Source organism: Kogia breviceps, chromosome 17 (assembly GCF_026419965.1).
Source record: "Kogia breviceps isolate mKogBre1 chromosome 17, mKogBre1 haplotype 1, whole genome shotgun sequence".
Lineage (NCBI taxonomy): Eukaryota > Metazoa > Chordata > Mammalia > Artiodactyla > Physeteridae > Kogia > Kogia breviceps.
The window spans coordinates 43,389,220-43,404,318 of NC_081326.1; the positions used below are offsets into that span (position 1 = coordinate 43,389,220).

The window sequence follows — 15,099 nt, forward strand, 5'->3', positions numbered from 1 at the left end:
CACAAAAAAACCCACAAAACCTAAACCAATTTAGACAATTGCTCCACTAACCAAAAAATAAAATAACCACGATGCAAAAAGCAAGCAAGTCAAAAAGATTACATGATTTGCTCCTTTTATTTCCCCCAGTTAAACTGAAACCAATGTCTCCATCACTCCCCTCCCCCCATACTGTTTTGACTCTTCAAAAGAGAAGCTAGGGAAGGATAAAAAGTTTATGGGCCTCGATAATCCCAAAACAGAATATCTCAGAATAACCAAAATGTGAGTGTATCCTGTTTCACAATCACTTATAGCTGGTTGAATACCATTACAAAGAATTAACGTCTACCAAGCTCAAACAGAATTTTCACTTTTACAAGTATATGGAAATATTGTGGTTACAACAGCAACAAAAAAACCTACTTAGCTGAGTGAGCTGCTGAAGATTTTTAGAGGAATAAGCCTTGTAGTGGTGAAAACATAATAAAAATGGTGGCACTTTAGCAGTCAGAGGCAAGAGGTTAGGGAAAGAAGGATAAGTAGAGAATTACAGGTAAAGGATTAACAAGCAGAAGAGCCAACTGCGTGGTCTCAGAACATAGTACTGGCAAATTAGAGATACAGTTTCATGATTTCATGGAGCCAGATCTGGGCTCTGTAGGAACCGAAGCCCTAATTCTCATGATAAAACGTACAAAGCTCTGTCAGCTGATTTATAAAACACAGTTATTAATGCCAAAGTCAGGATAGTGGAGGTAACAGCAAACACCCAGCAGTACTCTCTGATGTCCTGAATAAGATTATAATACTATAAGGTCCCCTGGAATGGGGTTATTTCAGATTATAAGAACCACTTAAGTAGTCAACAGATATAGAAGTGATTAGCAGTTTTCTAGGCTTGATGACCTCTCTCCATAAAAGATTAGGAGAGCCTAAGAATAAAAACTGAAAAGATAAGTTAGCTTGAGTAATAATTCTATTCCCTTTCTTTCTCCCCTCAAAAAATGGCTACTCTCTCTTTCTCTTTGCAGAGAATCCTCTGTTCTTCATCCTCTGTTTTGCTTTGGAGAGGTCTTAAGATGTTCTTTCCTCCAACTCTGAGTATCTGTCTTACATAGTATGTAGCACAGAAGGCCAGGTGATGACACAGGGCCTATGCCACACAGAATCCGTCAATATTCTTTCCCCATCTTTAGATGGGCCAATAGCCTAAGTATCTCCAACAGCTGATTGCTGAAGGAAGCTCAGAGACCATTTCTGGTCAATGCCTCTGCTCCCAATCACTTCAACGATTCATTGTCCTCTCTCGGGGGTCTCTTTTAAATTACTCACAACCAAACCAAAAAGGCATAAATTAGAAAAAATGATAAGATGTCCTTTGTTGGAAGAACAATTAATTGGCAGCAAAGAGAAAATAAGGCATACCAAATAAAATAGATAAAACTGAGAACCCACAAATCAGATTATAAAACAATATTCTGCTGACATTTCAATAAAGCAATTCAATGGCAACAAGTTAACTGCTGCCTTTTTGCCCACACTCCCAGATTTCTCTTGTTTGAGGCTGGACACACTTTTCATTTCTGTGTATTTAGTGCTTCACATTGAACCAACATTATTTACTACTTACTTGAGCTTGCTTGCATACTTTAAAAGGGTGAATTGTTTCTTGATAGAAAAGCTGATGATAAGCTTGTAGGTCAAACCAAAAGTACACACTGTTCTTCCACAACTGCAGATGGAAAAAGTACATAAATTACTACCACCCAATTATTAAAGCTCTATCTACAAAGCTCTAATTTCAAATAAAAATAATTGTTTAGCTCCTCGGTGTTACTATAAATCAGGTTCAATTTAAGGTGGTTTTATCTTGTATCACAAACTGGCAACATACAAATTATTTATTGGTATTGTCACTGGATCATTATATTTTTGCATATATGTTTCTCACATAATTGGTCATTAAAATAGTAAGTGTTCTAGTAATAATTAAAAAGTAATCATGTTATCTCTGGTATGAAACCAAAATCTGAAGGTATTTTGATATATGTGGGCAAATATATATTATACCAGAAGCAAACACTACTCTAATAATTGGCTAGTGAAATACTTTTCATTTGAGCAAAATAAAGACTGTGACAACTAAAAAACAAGCAAACAAAAAACCTAGAAATAAGTTTGTTACTATTCATTGCAACTGTCATTGTTAGACTTATTAAAAATAAAAAGTAAAGGATTGATAGAAATCAGCACTGAAGTTAATATACATTACACTGAAACAAAGTTATATGAAAGTAATCTATTATTAATAATGCAAGTCAATTCTTGTCTATCTGTATTTCACTTTTCTTTGTAATTTTAGTAGGAAAATGAACCAAAGAGAATTATAATTAAGGTATTTAAAACTTTACTAAATATTTAGCATGAGATTTCTTACCAGAGGAGATGGGAATTTTAACAACACATATAACTATCTGAGCATTAAATTATTTCAATCTCTCATTTTAAATGAAATAAAAGTATAAAATTAGATTTAAAATAATTATCTTCTACCTTGTTCCCTGAGTTCTCACAGAATTTAGTAAAAAAGAATCCAGCTCTATTTTCTACATACAAAGATTGCAACAAATTTTCCATGTGAAATCCTCCCAAGGCACCATCTGCCATGGTTTTAATCTAGATAACAAAACAGAAGTACATTATCCACCCAGAAACATTGTTATTTTTTTATGGCATTGTACAACAACAGAGTTTCATAAATTCTACCAAGCTGTCATTTCCCCACTGGACTATTTTATTTTATTTTTGTACCATATATGTAATTAATGCAGTATGTTTGCATCTGCCTGTCGCACAAGATTCGTTTATGGAGCCAACTATAGCAGCGGAGTTCATTCTATTATAAACCAATCTGATTTCAAACTTAATATTAAACTGACTTCCCAACCTCAACTATTTTCACATTTCAGGCACCGTGACACCATTTTAGGAGTCTTCCAAATCTCTGTTGGTGGCCTCTTTCCTATGTATTTACTGTTATTTTAGCCTTGAACTGCTGCTATAAGAGCTACAAGAGAGTTATAAAAAGAAATATCTTCAAGGCCTCTCAATGATGCTCATTAACTGTCCTTATGGGGTCCCTCTTTGGACAGTCTCACTCCATACAGATCACGGCCTTCAGAGTGTAAATGGCAGTATAAGTTCTCATAAAACTTTGCTATTTATGGGCTTCTCTGCCAACAGTGCTGGCAAGCCTAACACCGTTCTTGAAACACAGAAAGCTGGCTATTTCTCCAAGCACAAGAGTAACTCTAGAATAAGAAAGGGCGCCCACTACTCACATGAGCTCTTTGCTATTTATTGTGTGGAACTCAGACTTCTTCTTTGTAATCTTAACTGTGGAATGGACGATTTAGGGTTTAAGTCAGGTTCTTGCTCTCTCTGTTATAGTGTCTCTGCCTCTCCCTTTATCCCCCTACTGAACAAATTCTGAGGTGAAAATTTAATGGTTTTATGATGTTTAACCATTAGCATTCCAAAGCTAAAAAATCATTATTTGGGTAGGAAATAATACTAAATAGAAGAAAAGGAGAACAGTTTGCTTAGAATAAAATAAATAGTCCAAAATTATATGTAAATGTTCAGCCCATACTAGGACTATGAAGGTTTCTAGCTAAAGTATAACTGCTAAAGAATGTGAAATTTTCATTTAGAACTGGTGTATTAAATCTACATTATCAAGGTAACCACACACTGGAAATACTCTGCTTTATAAAAGCTCTAAACATACTTCCAAAACATAACATAGAATATTACTTTTTATAAAATGTTAAAAATTTAATAAAAATCCTAGAGGGTTTTGTGTCTGAGGTGTGATCATACCAAAACGAGAACATAGCTGTTTTTGAAAACAGTAATCAACAGAGTATACAGCAACATGGTAGTACAAAAGGAAATAGAAAGTTTTTGCATAAAAATCCTTTTGCAAGGAAAAAATAATTTTTTTGTTCAGTAAAGAAAAAAGTCATTATGGTAAATCAATAAAAATTCTCTAAAATCAGGGGACATTGAATAAGTTAAATGAGGAATCAAATTACTCAGTTCTCAAAATACTTACCACAGGTTCTTCTGTATAAGTATATCTTCTACCCAGCTGGGGCTTCAGACATTCAGAAATGTCAGTAAAAGATGTTAAACAAATAACTTTGCTGCTTTCTGACATGTGTCTTGACCTAAATTATAGGGATGAGAACTAATTGATCAACAAATATTTTGAGCACCTTTGGTATACATTCACTGAATCTTGGGCGTGCTCCTAAGCACTGTGAGAGAATTAGAAAAAAAAGTATCAGCATCAAGTCCAGCCCTCAAGAGGCAGTTGAGAAAATGAGGTACAGTCATACATAAAGACAACTCTCAATAAAATAACTGCTGGTTGAATGAATTTGTGAACATATCACAGATGCCAAATGTCTGGGACGGATAATAAAACTATAGGCGTGTAAGAATGAGAAGTCCCTTGGAGCTATAGTAGTAATTAAAGAAATGAGCTTCTTCCTGAATAATGGATGGAAGATAAATTCTGTGGGTATGTGTGTGGGGGAGTGTGTTTAGAGGGGTTCTTCAGATGGGGAGAAGAGTAAACAATGTATGAAGGTAAGTAGGCAAAGTCTTGTTTAAAATGCAGCAAGTTAACAAATTTTCTTAGGGCAAGAGAACATTAACAGCTAAACTACATACCAAATATTGTGCCAAATATAATTCATATCATATTTAATCCTCACAACAGGTGGGATTCATAAGGGTTTATATGTGGTAGTTTGAGATGAGATGATGGAAGACTCTGGAGTTAGACTAATGACTTTCGACATTATCTTTTTATATTTTCTCATCCAGCTCCCTCTCCCATAGCCCACTGCAACTATTCCAAACCTCATTTTCCAGCTCCATAACACACGCCTGTTTCAACTCACCAGCCTTCCTCCACTCCAATCCACCAGCAAATTACTCTGCAGTTTCTTCTCGGACAAAATGTAGGTACAACGTGCTTCAGTTTCCCCTGCGCCATGTAGCAGACACTATTAATTGACTGGCTAACTCAACACCCATTTCTGACAACATGATTCTATCACCAGCATCACTAAAATACTAAAAAAGCTGAATATTCACTTATCAAGACTCCAGGTAGGGAGGGGTTGTCATGTAACACAGTTATGACTGAGATATAAAATGATGTCTGCTGGCGAGCTTCTATGAAAGCCTGCTTTCCTGACTACAGGGAGAGAATTAATGGATATTGCCTCTCCTCCTTCTTTATGATTTGAAAGCCTGATGTCAGGAGCTGTAACACCACTGACTATAAAGGAATGGCCAAAAGCATTACAAAGACTTAGGCCTCAATACTCCTGATCTGGTGAACCAATACTGGCAGTTGCCTACACTCAGATTTCTTGTTCTGTGAAAAAAATAATTCCATTTGTCTAGGCCATTGTTAGTCAACTTTTCTGTTATTTGCAGCTGAAAGCATTTCAAATTTATCTATCAACAAATACATTTACCTACACCCATCCCTACTTCCTTCCATCCTGTCTCAGGAAGAAGTGTCCTATTTCCTGTCCAAGGTAGCCCCATTGCCTTGGTTACTGAACTCTTCCCTCTCTTCTTTGAAGGGAAAGGTACAGAGAGTAGATGAGTGGTTACCGGGGGTTGAGGGAGGGAAGAGTGAGGAGTGATTGTTAATGAGATGGAGCTTCTTTTTTGGGTGATGAGTTGTTTTGGAATTATACAGTGGTGATGGTTTAACAACATTGTGGATATACTAAAAGTCACTGAATTGTATACCTGAACATGATTAAAATAGTGAATTTTATGATAGCTAAATTTTATCTCAATAAGGAATAAAAGTGAAGTAATAAATCCTTAAACAAATAATTATCCACCGGCAGACTATACACCAAAGTTAACACCAAAGCGTATTTCTTCAGGCTGAAGGAAAATAACTCCATTTGAAATAAAGAACAATGAAAAGGGTAAATAGGTGGGCAAATCTAAGTGAATTTTAAAAATATACTGTATTAAATAAGTACAATATTATTGAGGGTATTTTGAGTTCTCAAGCTTGAGAAATATTACTGAGCAGGGAAAAGAAAGAATTGAAGGGCAATCTTCTCAGAGATGTCTTTTGACTGTACAGCTCATGAGAAGCTAGAGATCATAACTACCACCTCTTTAAAATTACCAAACTTGGGCTTCCCTGGTGGTGCAGTGGTTGAGTCCGCCTGCCGATGCAGGGGACGCAGGTTCGTGCCCCGGTCCAGGAGGATCCCACATGCTGCAGAGTGGCTGGGCCTGTGAGCCATGGCCACTGAGCCTGCGCGCCCGGAGCCTGTACTCCGCAATGGGAGAGGCCACAACAGTAAGAGGCCTGTGTACCGCAAAAAAAAAAAAAAAAAAAAAAAAAAAAAAAAAAAAAAAAAAAAAAAAAAAAGAAAAAAAAGAAAAAAAAGAAAAAAAATTACCAATCTTAGGCATTCTACGATTAATTAGAGTATGCATGGGAAATACAACCCTCTAATATCTATCCCTGAAATATAAGAACTCATGTAAAAAAAGTATTAGTTTTCAATTTCTATTTAATTTCTAAATTCTTCAAAAATCTTACCATTGCAGAAAAGCACTTGGGACACAAAAAGCTGCACCTACCCTTTCTTAATCACATCATCCTTAGAAGAAACTGGATTCAAAGACTCACTCTTCCAAGGTTTTTGAATTGCTGTTTTTACTCTAGGTGGTTTTTTGGGAGATTTAGAAAGTTGTAATAAACTGGATTCTTCTTTCTAAAAAGTAGTAAGATAATGAACAAAGTGAAAAATGGGCAAAATGGGAAAAAAAGGACAGAGAATAAAGCATAGCTCTCCAAAAATACCTCAAAATTGTTTTGATCATTAGAGGATTTCTTTCCTCACTCTACCACTTACTATGCTATGTTTGAGAAGAATATTTTTTATTCTTCTTCTCAAACTCTTACTTTCATGCAACCAGCAGGCTGAAATTCCTATACCTATTTAGAGTATTATAAAAACAAGGCCAAAGGCTTTACATCATTGTGAAAAAAGACTCTTTCCTGGAGGAAGAACTTTGTAAAAACTTTTCTTTATTCTGTAACTGAGTAAGTTTTAGTGCTCTGTGTGTGTATGTGTATGTGTGTGTGGTGGGGTAGGGAATGCAGGCAGCAGGGCAGGAAAAGATGTGTGGACACCATTGGTCCATAAGAGACTTATATCTTAACAGAACTATTTCCTTCCATTTTTGGACATTTTATTTTCATGGGTATTCTTCTCATCCTTAAATGTTCTTTATGGTAAAAGTTAATTATTTAAATCTAGAACATGAGATGCTACATACATGAATCAAAAAAATACAAACACCTAAATGTCCAAAGAGAGGAGAAACAATTATATATACTTATACATGTATTTATTATATATTATATATAAATGTAACATTATATAATACTTAAAAGTAAGGATTATGAAAATTATGGAAAAATACTGATGAAGGTGTTAAAGGAAATTACCAGAATTGAAAAATATAAGTATATTACAATTAAAAATTCACAAAAAGCCTAAGAGAAAATACGTTAATAGTTGTCTAGAAGTAGGTGAGATCAGAGTGATTTGTCTCTTCAGTTTCCAAATTTACAGTAGTTTTATTATTTTTATAATTTGAAAAAGAAACAAACTTTCCTTCTATTTCAACTTCAATTAGAATGTAATATGTGCTGCTAGAGAGCAAGAAATTTATTTGTGATGCTTTATTATCCAGAACAAACAATAAAATCTTATATACACTCCAGGTGCCTAACAGCTCCTAATATTGTTTTAAGTATTCTATAAACAAAATTAATTACTTAAGTATGTTTTACTTATAACATTCTAGGTATCAGGGCTCACATCTGTTTTAGTAATTCGGAACAAAGCATGACATTAACCAATACTCACTAAATGAGTGGGACCACAGGGGACTGGGCTTATGAAAAGAAAGGGCAATCTTCTTATGAAAAGAAGGGCAATCACTTCGGAAGCGGCAAATTCATACACACAAAGTAAAATAGTGGTTACCAGGGGACGCAGGAGGGGTTGGTTAATGGGTACATAGTTTCAAATTTGCAAGATAAAATAGTTCTGAAGATCTGTTTCACAGCAATGCAAATATACTTACTACCTCAGTGTACACTTGAAAATGGTTAAGACAGTAAATTTTGTTATGTGCTTTTTACCACAATAAAAAAGTTTCCTTAATATAAAAAAATTTTTTAAGTGTATTATACTTAAAATGAGAGGATGGCCTAAATTAGAATTTTTGAGCTTTCTGGCTTGGGAGAAAGCAAGAAAAATAGGCAAAAAGAAACTGATAGAGAAAAAACTGACAAAAGGGCACAGTAGAATTGGGGCGTGGGTTAAGGAGCTGCTCTATATCATGACTGTGATGGTAGCTACACAATGTATATATTTGTCAAAAATTACAGAACAGTACATTAAAAAGGGTGACTTTTACTCTACATAAATGATATCTCAACTTTTAAAACAGGAAAAATAAAGAAAATAGAATCGAGTCCCATTCCTTACACTGTTTTCTGCGGGGGAAACAGAATGAGATCAGAATTAGTTATCCAACTAGAAAACACCGATGACAACATATGGTGATGGTGCTCGGAAAGCCAAATGTTATCAGACGATGTGCTCCCTACACCACTCCTCTAAGATTTGTATTAACTTGGTGACTGGGTCACAAAGTCACATGGGCTAACAAGGAAGCTCAGATTTATCAGTAGAGTGGCATACAAAAAGGCCACAAGTCAGAAAAATGTCTAAACAATGGATAAGAAACCACTAGCTCACTACAGTGACACTAACTCAAAGTGTGGTCCCCAGACCAGCAGCAAATACATCACGTGGGAGGAAGCTTGTCAGATATGCAAATCCTCGGGCCCCATCCCAGACCTACTGAATATCGATCTTTAGGTGCAGCCCTGAAGTCTCTATTCTGACTCAGGTGACTCACGCATGCTGAAGCTTGAGAACCACCAGCCTGTAGCAATGCTTTGCCTACGCATCACCAAGGAATCTTATTAAAAATGTAGGTTCTAAAATGTGATTCTAATGTTCAGGCAGGATGAGAACTTCAATTCTAAGCCAACCTCCTGATTTTACAGTGACTCTCACCCAGTCTATATCAATTAAATCAGACTCTCTGAAGGCACCAGTATGTTTAAAAGCTCTCTATGTGATTCTAGTATGTATACAGGATTAAGAAAACACTAATAGAAAAATTGTAAGGTATTTCCAGCTCTAAAGCACTACTTGTAGAAGCAGAATTTTAAAAACTGTAATTATACATCTTCCTGACTTTTAAAAATAAGATATCCTGATCATAAAGTAATCTCTTTTTTGACGGGTTTGTGTGTGACTATGGCTAGTAACACTTAACATTCTGTGACACCTCTAAAGCTAGAAAGATTAATAAGGCTCCTTACTCCTGAAATGCAGGTGTTAGCTACATTTAGTATATCTCTATGCCAAAGCATATAGGATTATTTACTTCTCTGTAAAGTTGGTTAACTTTTCTTCTCTTTGTGGACTTTTCCCCCCTATTTTTTGTACTATCTTATTCTTCCCCATTGTGAAAAAATGCTCACTATTTCTAATTTTGCTGTTGCTACTTTTCACTCATTTGTTCAGTTTATATTTATTAAGCGCCTGGCACTGTTCTAGGCACTGAGGAAAAGCAGTTAACAAAGAAAAATCCCTTATATTCTAGTAGGAGCTGAAAGACAATAAACATAAATCACGTGGTCTTAAGTACAATAAAGCAAAATAAAGCAGAGCAGAGGGCTCCGACAGTGAGGGGGGGTATCTGTGCTGTCCTACACAAGTGTGCTTACGTGGAAGAGTCAAGGATAGCCTCTCTGATTAAGGGATATCTGAGCAGACACCAAAGTGAGTGAGGGGTAACATATCCGGAGGAAGGGTACTGCAAGTGAAGGGAACAGCAGGTGCAGCCCTCCCAGGTTTTTGCTTGGTATGTTCTGAGAACAGCAAAGAGGCCCAGTGTGGAGTGGTGTAAGCTAGAGAAGAATGCTAGGAAATAAGGTCAGGAAGTTAGCAGGGGTGTGAACAGCTGTGTAAAGACTTTGGCTTGTATTCTGAGTGAGAGAGGAGGCCACTAGAGAGTTTTGAGCAAGTGAGTACATGATCATGCATTTTTAAAAGATCACATTGGCTGATTGGTGGAGAACACACCACATGTTTTCTTATTTCCTAATTGTTGCAGCATGTACATTAACAAGAACCAACAACAACAACAAAAGGTTTATGATGAAACTTAAGTACTAGTGTACAAAACCCAAGCATGGATATTTTCTTACAAACTTAGGAGATCAAAGTATCAATGTACATCCTACCTGCATCTCAGGTATCTGTGGAATGCAAGATTTAGGTCTTAATGGCAAGAGGGTTGCCATTTGTGGAAAAGGGTCAACATCCTTCCTTGGTTTCTCTTGACGAAGGTGCCAGAATTTCAGTTCAGCACTAGCATGTTTTGTTGAGGATGAATGAGTAACACAGAATCTTGGTGCCCTAGTTGGAGGAAAAACAAATTTAAGATTAAACTAGACAATAAGCCTCAAAAATCAAAAGGCTACCAAATGTATAATATCTGTGCTCACAATTATCAGTCTTGCCACATCCCTTTTCTAATAATTTCTTCTTTTTCTGCTGCCTAGCCCCTCCCTCCAGTGTTAGTCTATGATATATCAACTGCCTGAAATCACATTCACTTATACAATATAAAGAGGCAATATACATGAAGAAAAAATAATTAATAAAATTACATTCAAATTATTATCTTCTTGATAAGAAAAAGAAACCTATATGTCTATTCGATGAAGGAATTTTTAAAAATAATTTACAGTTTCTAGTAAAACAAAAATAAAATGCACCTGTGATCTGTTTTAAAGCAGTTCACAATTTATCTATAATACCAAATAAAAACTAGTGGATTAAATTGACATTTAAAAATATATAAACATTTTTATAATGCTTAAGTATACTACTAAAGTGGATTATGAATCATATGATCTATTTTCAAGCCTTAAATTTAAAGGTAAGAATTTTATAACAATTTAGATAATAAATGAAAGACCTACACTACTGCCAGAAATTTAGGAAAAAGAATGTTTGGCACAATATCAAGGCCCCACTTAACTGGATGGATATTCCCATACTCAGTCTGTGGGCTAACTCTATATTGCCTATGGGGTTAACTCCAGCTGTCAGGGCCTGTTGTTAATTACTTCTTGGACTAGGTTTTCCCCCTGGTGCCACGGCCCAAAGACTAATTTCACTTCATATTTCAGGTCCTGGTAGAAAATTGCCTCCCTTTAAAAACAGGAAGATGGTAGATACTTCCCTCATGTAAACACAGGTTAGGAGTGGAAGAGAACCCAATGTCCATAACTAGTTTAGAATCAGAAAGCACCCTGTAAAGATCTGGGTGGTCATTTTACACCATATTTCAAAACCTTTACTTGCAGACTTGGAAATATCTAAAATTACCTCTTATTTTCATGCCAATTAGTAAGTGGGCATATTTACAAGACCCTGATCAAATAAATCATACATGTGCTGGACAGGAAATCTGGGTATATCAATTTTCTAATTCTCATTATTACAGTATATTCACATGACCCCATTTTAATCTTGCATTCTTATTTAATTCATTGCATTAATTTTTTATTAGCCACTACGTGAATTCATCAAATATTGTGGACTACATTTCACAGTCAATCCTAAACAGGTATTGTATTCTTTTTCACACTTCCATCATACAGGTTCTCATGTACATTGATTGTACACCTCTTAAACTGAAGCTCTAGAGAGCGGGAGAAGGTATTTGCCACGTAAATCACTAAAGGAACTGTATCCAATATATGTGTGTGTAAACACATATATATATATGTACACACATGTATGTGTATGCAAATGTGTGTATATCTATTTATCTATCCATATATCTATGTATCTCGCAATAGAAAAATGGGGAAGGAAGATAAACAGACAATTCATGAAAGTTGAAATCCAAATGACTACTCAATATTGAAAAGGTTATCAACCTCACCAATAATCAGGGAAATGCAAGTGAAAAAGCACAAAACACCAATGACATACCAAATACATAGGCAAAAATTTAAGAATCTGACAATTAAATGTTACCAAGGATTTGTAGCAATGGATACTCTCATATTCTGGTTGGTGGGAATGCAAATTGGTACAACTACTTTGGAAAAATGGATATGTGTACAGCATTGCTTCCAATTGTGAAAAGAGAAAATGACACAAATTTTTTAAAACAATAAATAAATTATGATATATTCATGCACTGGAATACCATATACAACAGTGAAAATTAATAAAACTCTTAAAAACAGTTACAGTCAAATCTTACAAATATATTGTTGATAGAAGATGCAAAGAAGGCATACAACATGATTCCATTTTTATAGAGTTGTAGAACAGGCAGATAAAAATACATGCTTAGGGATTTATTTGCATACATGGTTGGTAAAACTACAAAGAAAAGCAAGGCAATAATCACAAAAGTCAAGATACTGGTTACTCTCAAGTGGGAGTAAGGATGGTGTGATCAGGACGGCAACTTCAGGGGTCTCGGTAATGCTTTATTTCCCAAGCAACATGGTGGAGACATGAATGTTTTTGTGTGTTTAGGTTTGAATTTTAAAGAATATACAGGATTTAGCTAGATCAAGAAAAAAGGTTAAGAAAGAATTCTGGGAAAATGGCAAAGTCAGCAATACTGTTTTTCTACCTCTCAGAATCCCTTCATAAAAACAGACAGCACAGCTAGATGGCAAAACCAAAAACTCACGGACGACATTTAGAACAAAATGTTAATGTGACACGGTATTCCCACAAACCCCAATATACAAGCAGGTGGGTACAAAAGATCAGCCATAAGGCCTGCAAGATATTGGTGTGTAAGTGAGAAGAAGGAAGTGTGTGATGGACCTGAGAATGGAAGAGCACCAAAAGAGCCAGAAAAGCACAGCAGGCCTGTTTGAGGTTAGCAATTGAGCCTGGAAGGGCTTTTATCCTCTCCAACACTGAGTACACACAAATTCAATCACATTTCTACTTACCAACAAAGAACAACTGGAAAGCCCAAATAACAAAATGTATGAACTATGGTACATGTAACAATTGGGATGCATTATGCTTCAGCGGCATTATGCTGACCAACAGAAGTTAATACTGTATAATTATATGACATTCTAAAAAGACAAAACTATAGTGACAAAGAACAGATCAGTGGCTGCCAGGGGTTGGGAGTGGAGGAAGAGTCTAATGACAAAAGGGTGGTGTGAGAGTTTCTTAAGATGATAGAATTGTTTGTACACGGATTGTCATGGTGGTTATGTGAATCTATACAGTTTGCTTTCACTGTATGTTAATGGAAAACATAGAAAAGAAGGAAAGAGGAAAAACAGCCTTTTCAATAAATGAGAATGAGCAACTGGATATCCATAAGCAAGAAAAAAAACAAACCAAAACTGAACCTTGACCTAAACCTCACACCATATGTAAAACATAATTCAAAATGGGCCATGGACTTAAATGTAAAACATAAAATTATAAGGTTTTTAGGAAAAACATAGGAGAAAATCTGCAGAATATAGCAAAGAGTTCTCAGGTTTGACACCACAGGCATAATCCATAAAAGGAAGACCTCATCAGAATTCAAAAATTTTACTCTATAAAAGACTCACTTTTTTTGGTTTTTCAGATACAGTTATATTTATTCTTAATAGTAGGTGTATTTGACATAGGAAAGTTTGCATTAGTTGAATAAACTTGGCTCAAGAGGATAAATGCCTCTACTCTAATGAAACATTTGTAGTAAAAATTATGTGGAACCCTTCATTTAGAGAGTCCTCCAATATATTCCCCTCCCCCTCCCAGGGAAAATCCCACACATGTTTAATTTCAGATTTTTCTCTTGCAAGTTGTTTTCTTTCTTGTCTGCATGGTCTTCTGTTGTTTGATTTGTCCTGTTTTTTTCAGTGAATTAGTCTTCATAATTAGTATGGTAACATGAGTTTGTGAAAGCTGCATTTTCCATTTGCACCTCTAATTCCAGTTTATCACCACAGGATTCACTCTGTTCTCTTCTGTAGTTGTAACTCTCTTCCACATTGATGAGAATTCTGGTTCCCATTATCCACAATATTTTTACTTGTTTGCTTAATCTAGATGACTGGTTTACTATAAAAGGATATAACTCAGAAATAGCCAGATGGAAAAGAAGCATAGGCCAAGGAGTGTGGGTGCACCTCTACATGTTCACCCATCCAGAAGATATGAAAGATCCTTCTAAGAAGACTTCAGAAATCTTGTCTTTAAGAAGACAAGCTAAAGACTGGAAGAAAATATTTGCAAACTATATATCAGACTAATGGCTAGCATCTAGAATATAAAAATAACTCTAAAACTCAATAATAAGAAAGAACACAATCTGAAAATGTACAAAACACACAGATATGTCACTGAAGTGTAATGCAAATGACAAATAAGCACATAAAAGACATTCAGCATCATTAACAACTGGAGAGTTTCAAAGTAAAACTATAATATCACTACACACTTATAAAAATAAGTAAATAAGTATTTACTGGCTAAAATAGAAAACTGTGACATCAAACAATTGCAAGGATTCAGAAAAACTGGATCATTCATACACTGCTGGTGGGAATGTAAAAGGGTACATCAACCCTGGAAAATAGTTTGGCAGTTTCTATTGAAACTAAAAACAGACTGTATGACCCACTAATCTCACTCTAGGACATTTATCCCAGAGAAAGGAAGACTTATGTTCATGCAGAAATCTGTACATCAATGTTCATAGCAGCTTTATTAGTAATATCAAGACTGGAAACAACCCTAATGTCCTTCAATGAGTGAATGAATGTATAACATCCGTACAACAGAATACTACTCAGCAATGAAAAAGAACAAAACAACTTGGATGGATATCAAAGGAATT

The 15,099-nt window shown here is 35.4% G+C and overlaps 1 protein-coding gene across 10 annotated transcripts in view; it reads right to left on the minus strand.

The window, feature by feature from the left end:
* Positions 1 to 15,099, minus strand: part of RGS22 (regulator of G protein signaling 22) — a 154,508-nt gene that overhangs the window by 87,705 nt on the left and 51,704 nt on the right. For 9 of the 10 annotated variants that reach the window (XM_067017197.1, XM_067017198.1, XM_067017193.1 and 6 more), the window contains 5 exons: positions 10,445 to 10,619; positions 6,685 to 6,818; positions 4,100 to 4,214; positions 2,536 to 2,658; positions 1,613 to 1,714 (listed from right to left, as the gene is read on the minus strand). In XM_067017197.1, the coding sequence (XP_066873298.1) occupies positions 1,613 to 1,714; positions 2,536 to 2,658; positions 4,100 to 4,214; positions 6,685 to 6,818; positions 10,445 to 10,619 (649 nt within the window). The remainder of the gene's footprint in view (positions 1 to 1,612; positions 1,715 to 2,535; positions 2,659 to 4,099; positions 4,215 to 6,684; positions 6,819 to 10,444; positions 10,620 to 15,099) is intronic. The other variant, XM_067017195.1, reaches the window with a different exon arrangement.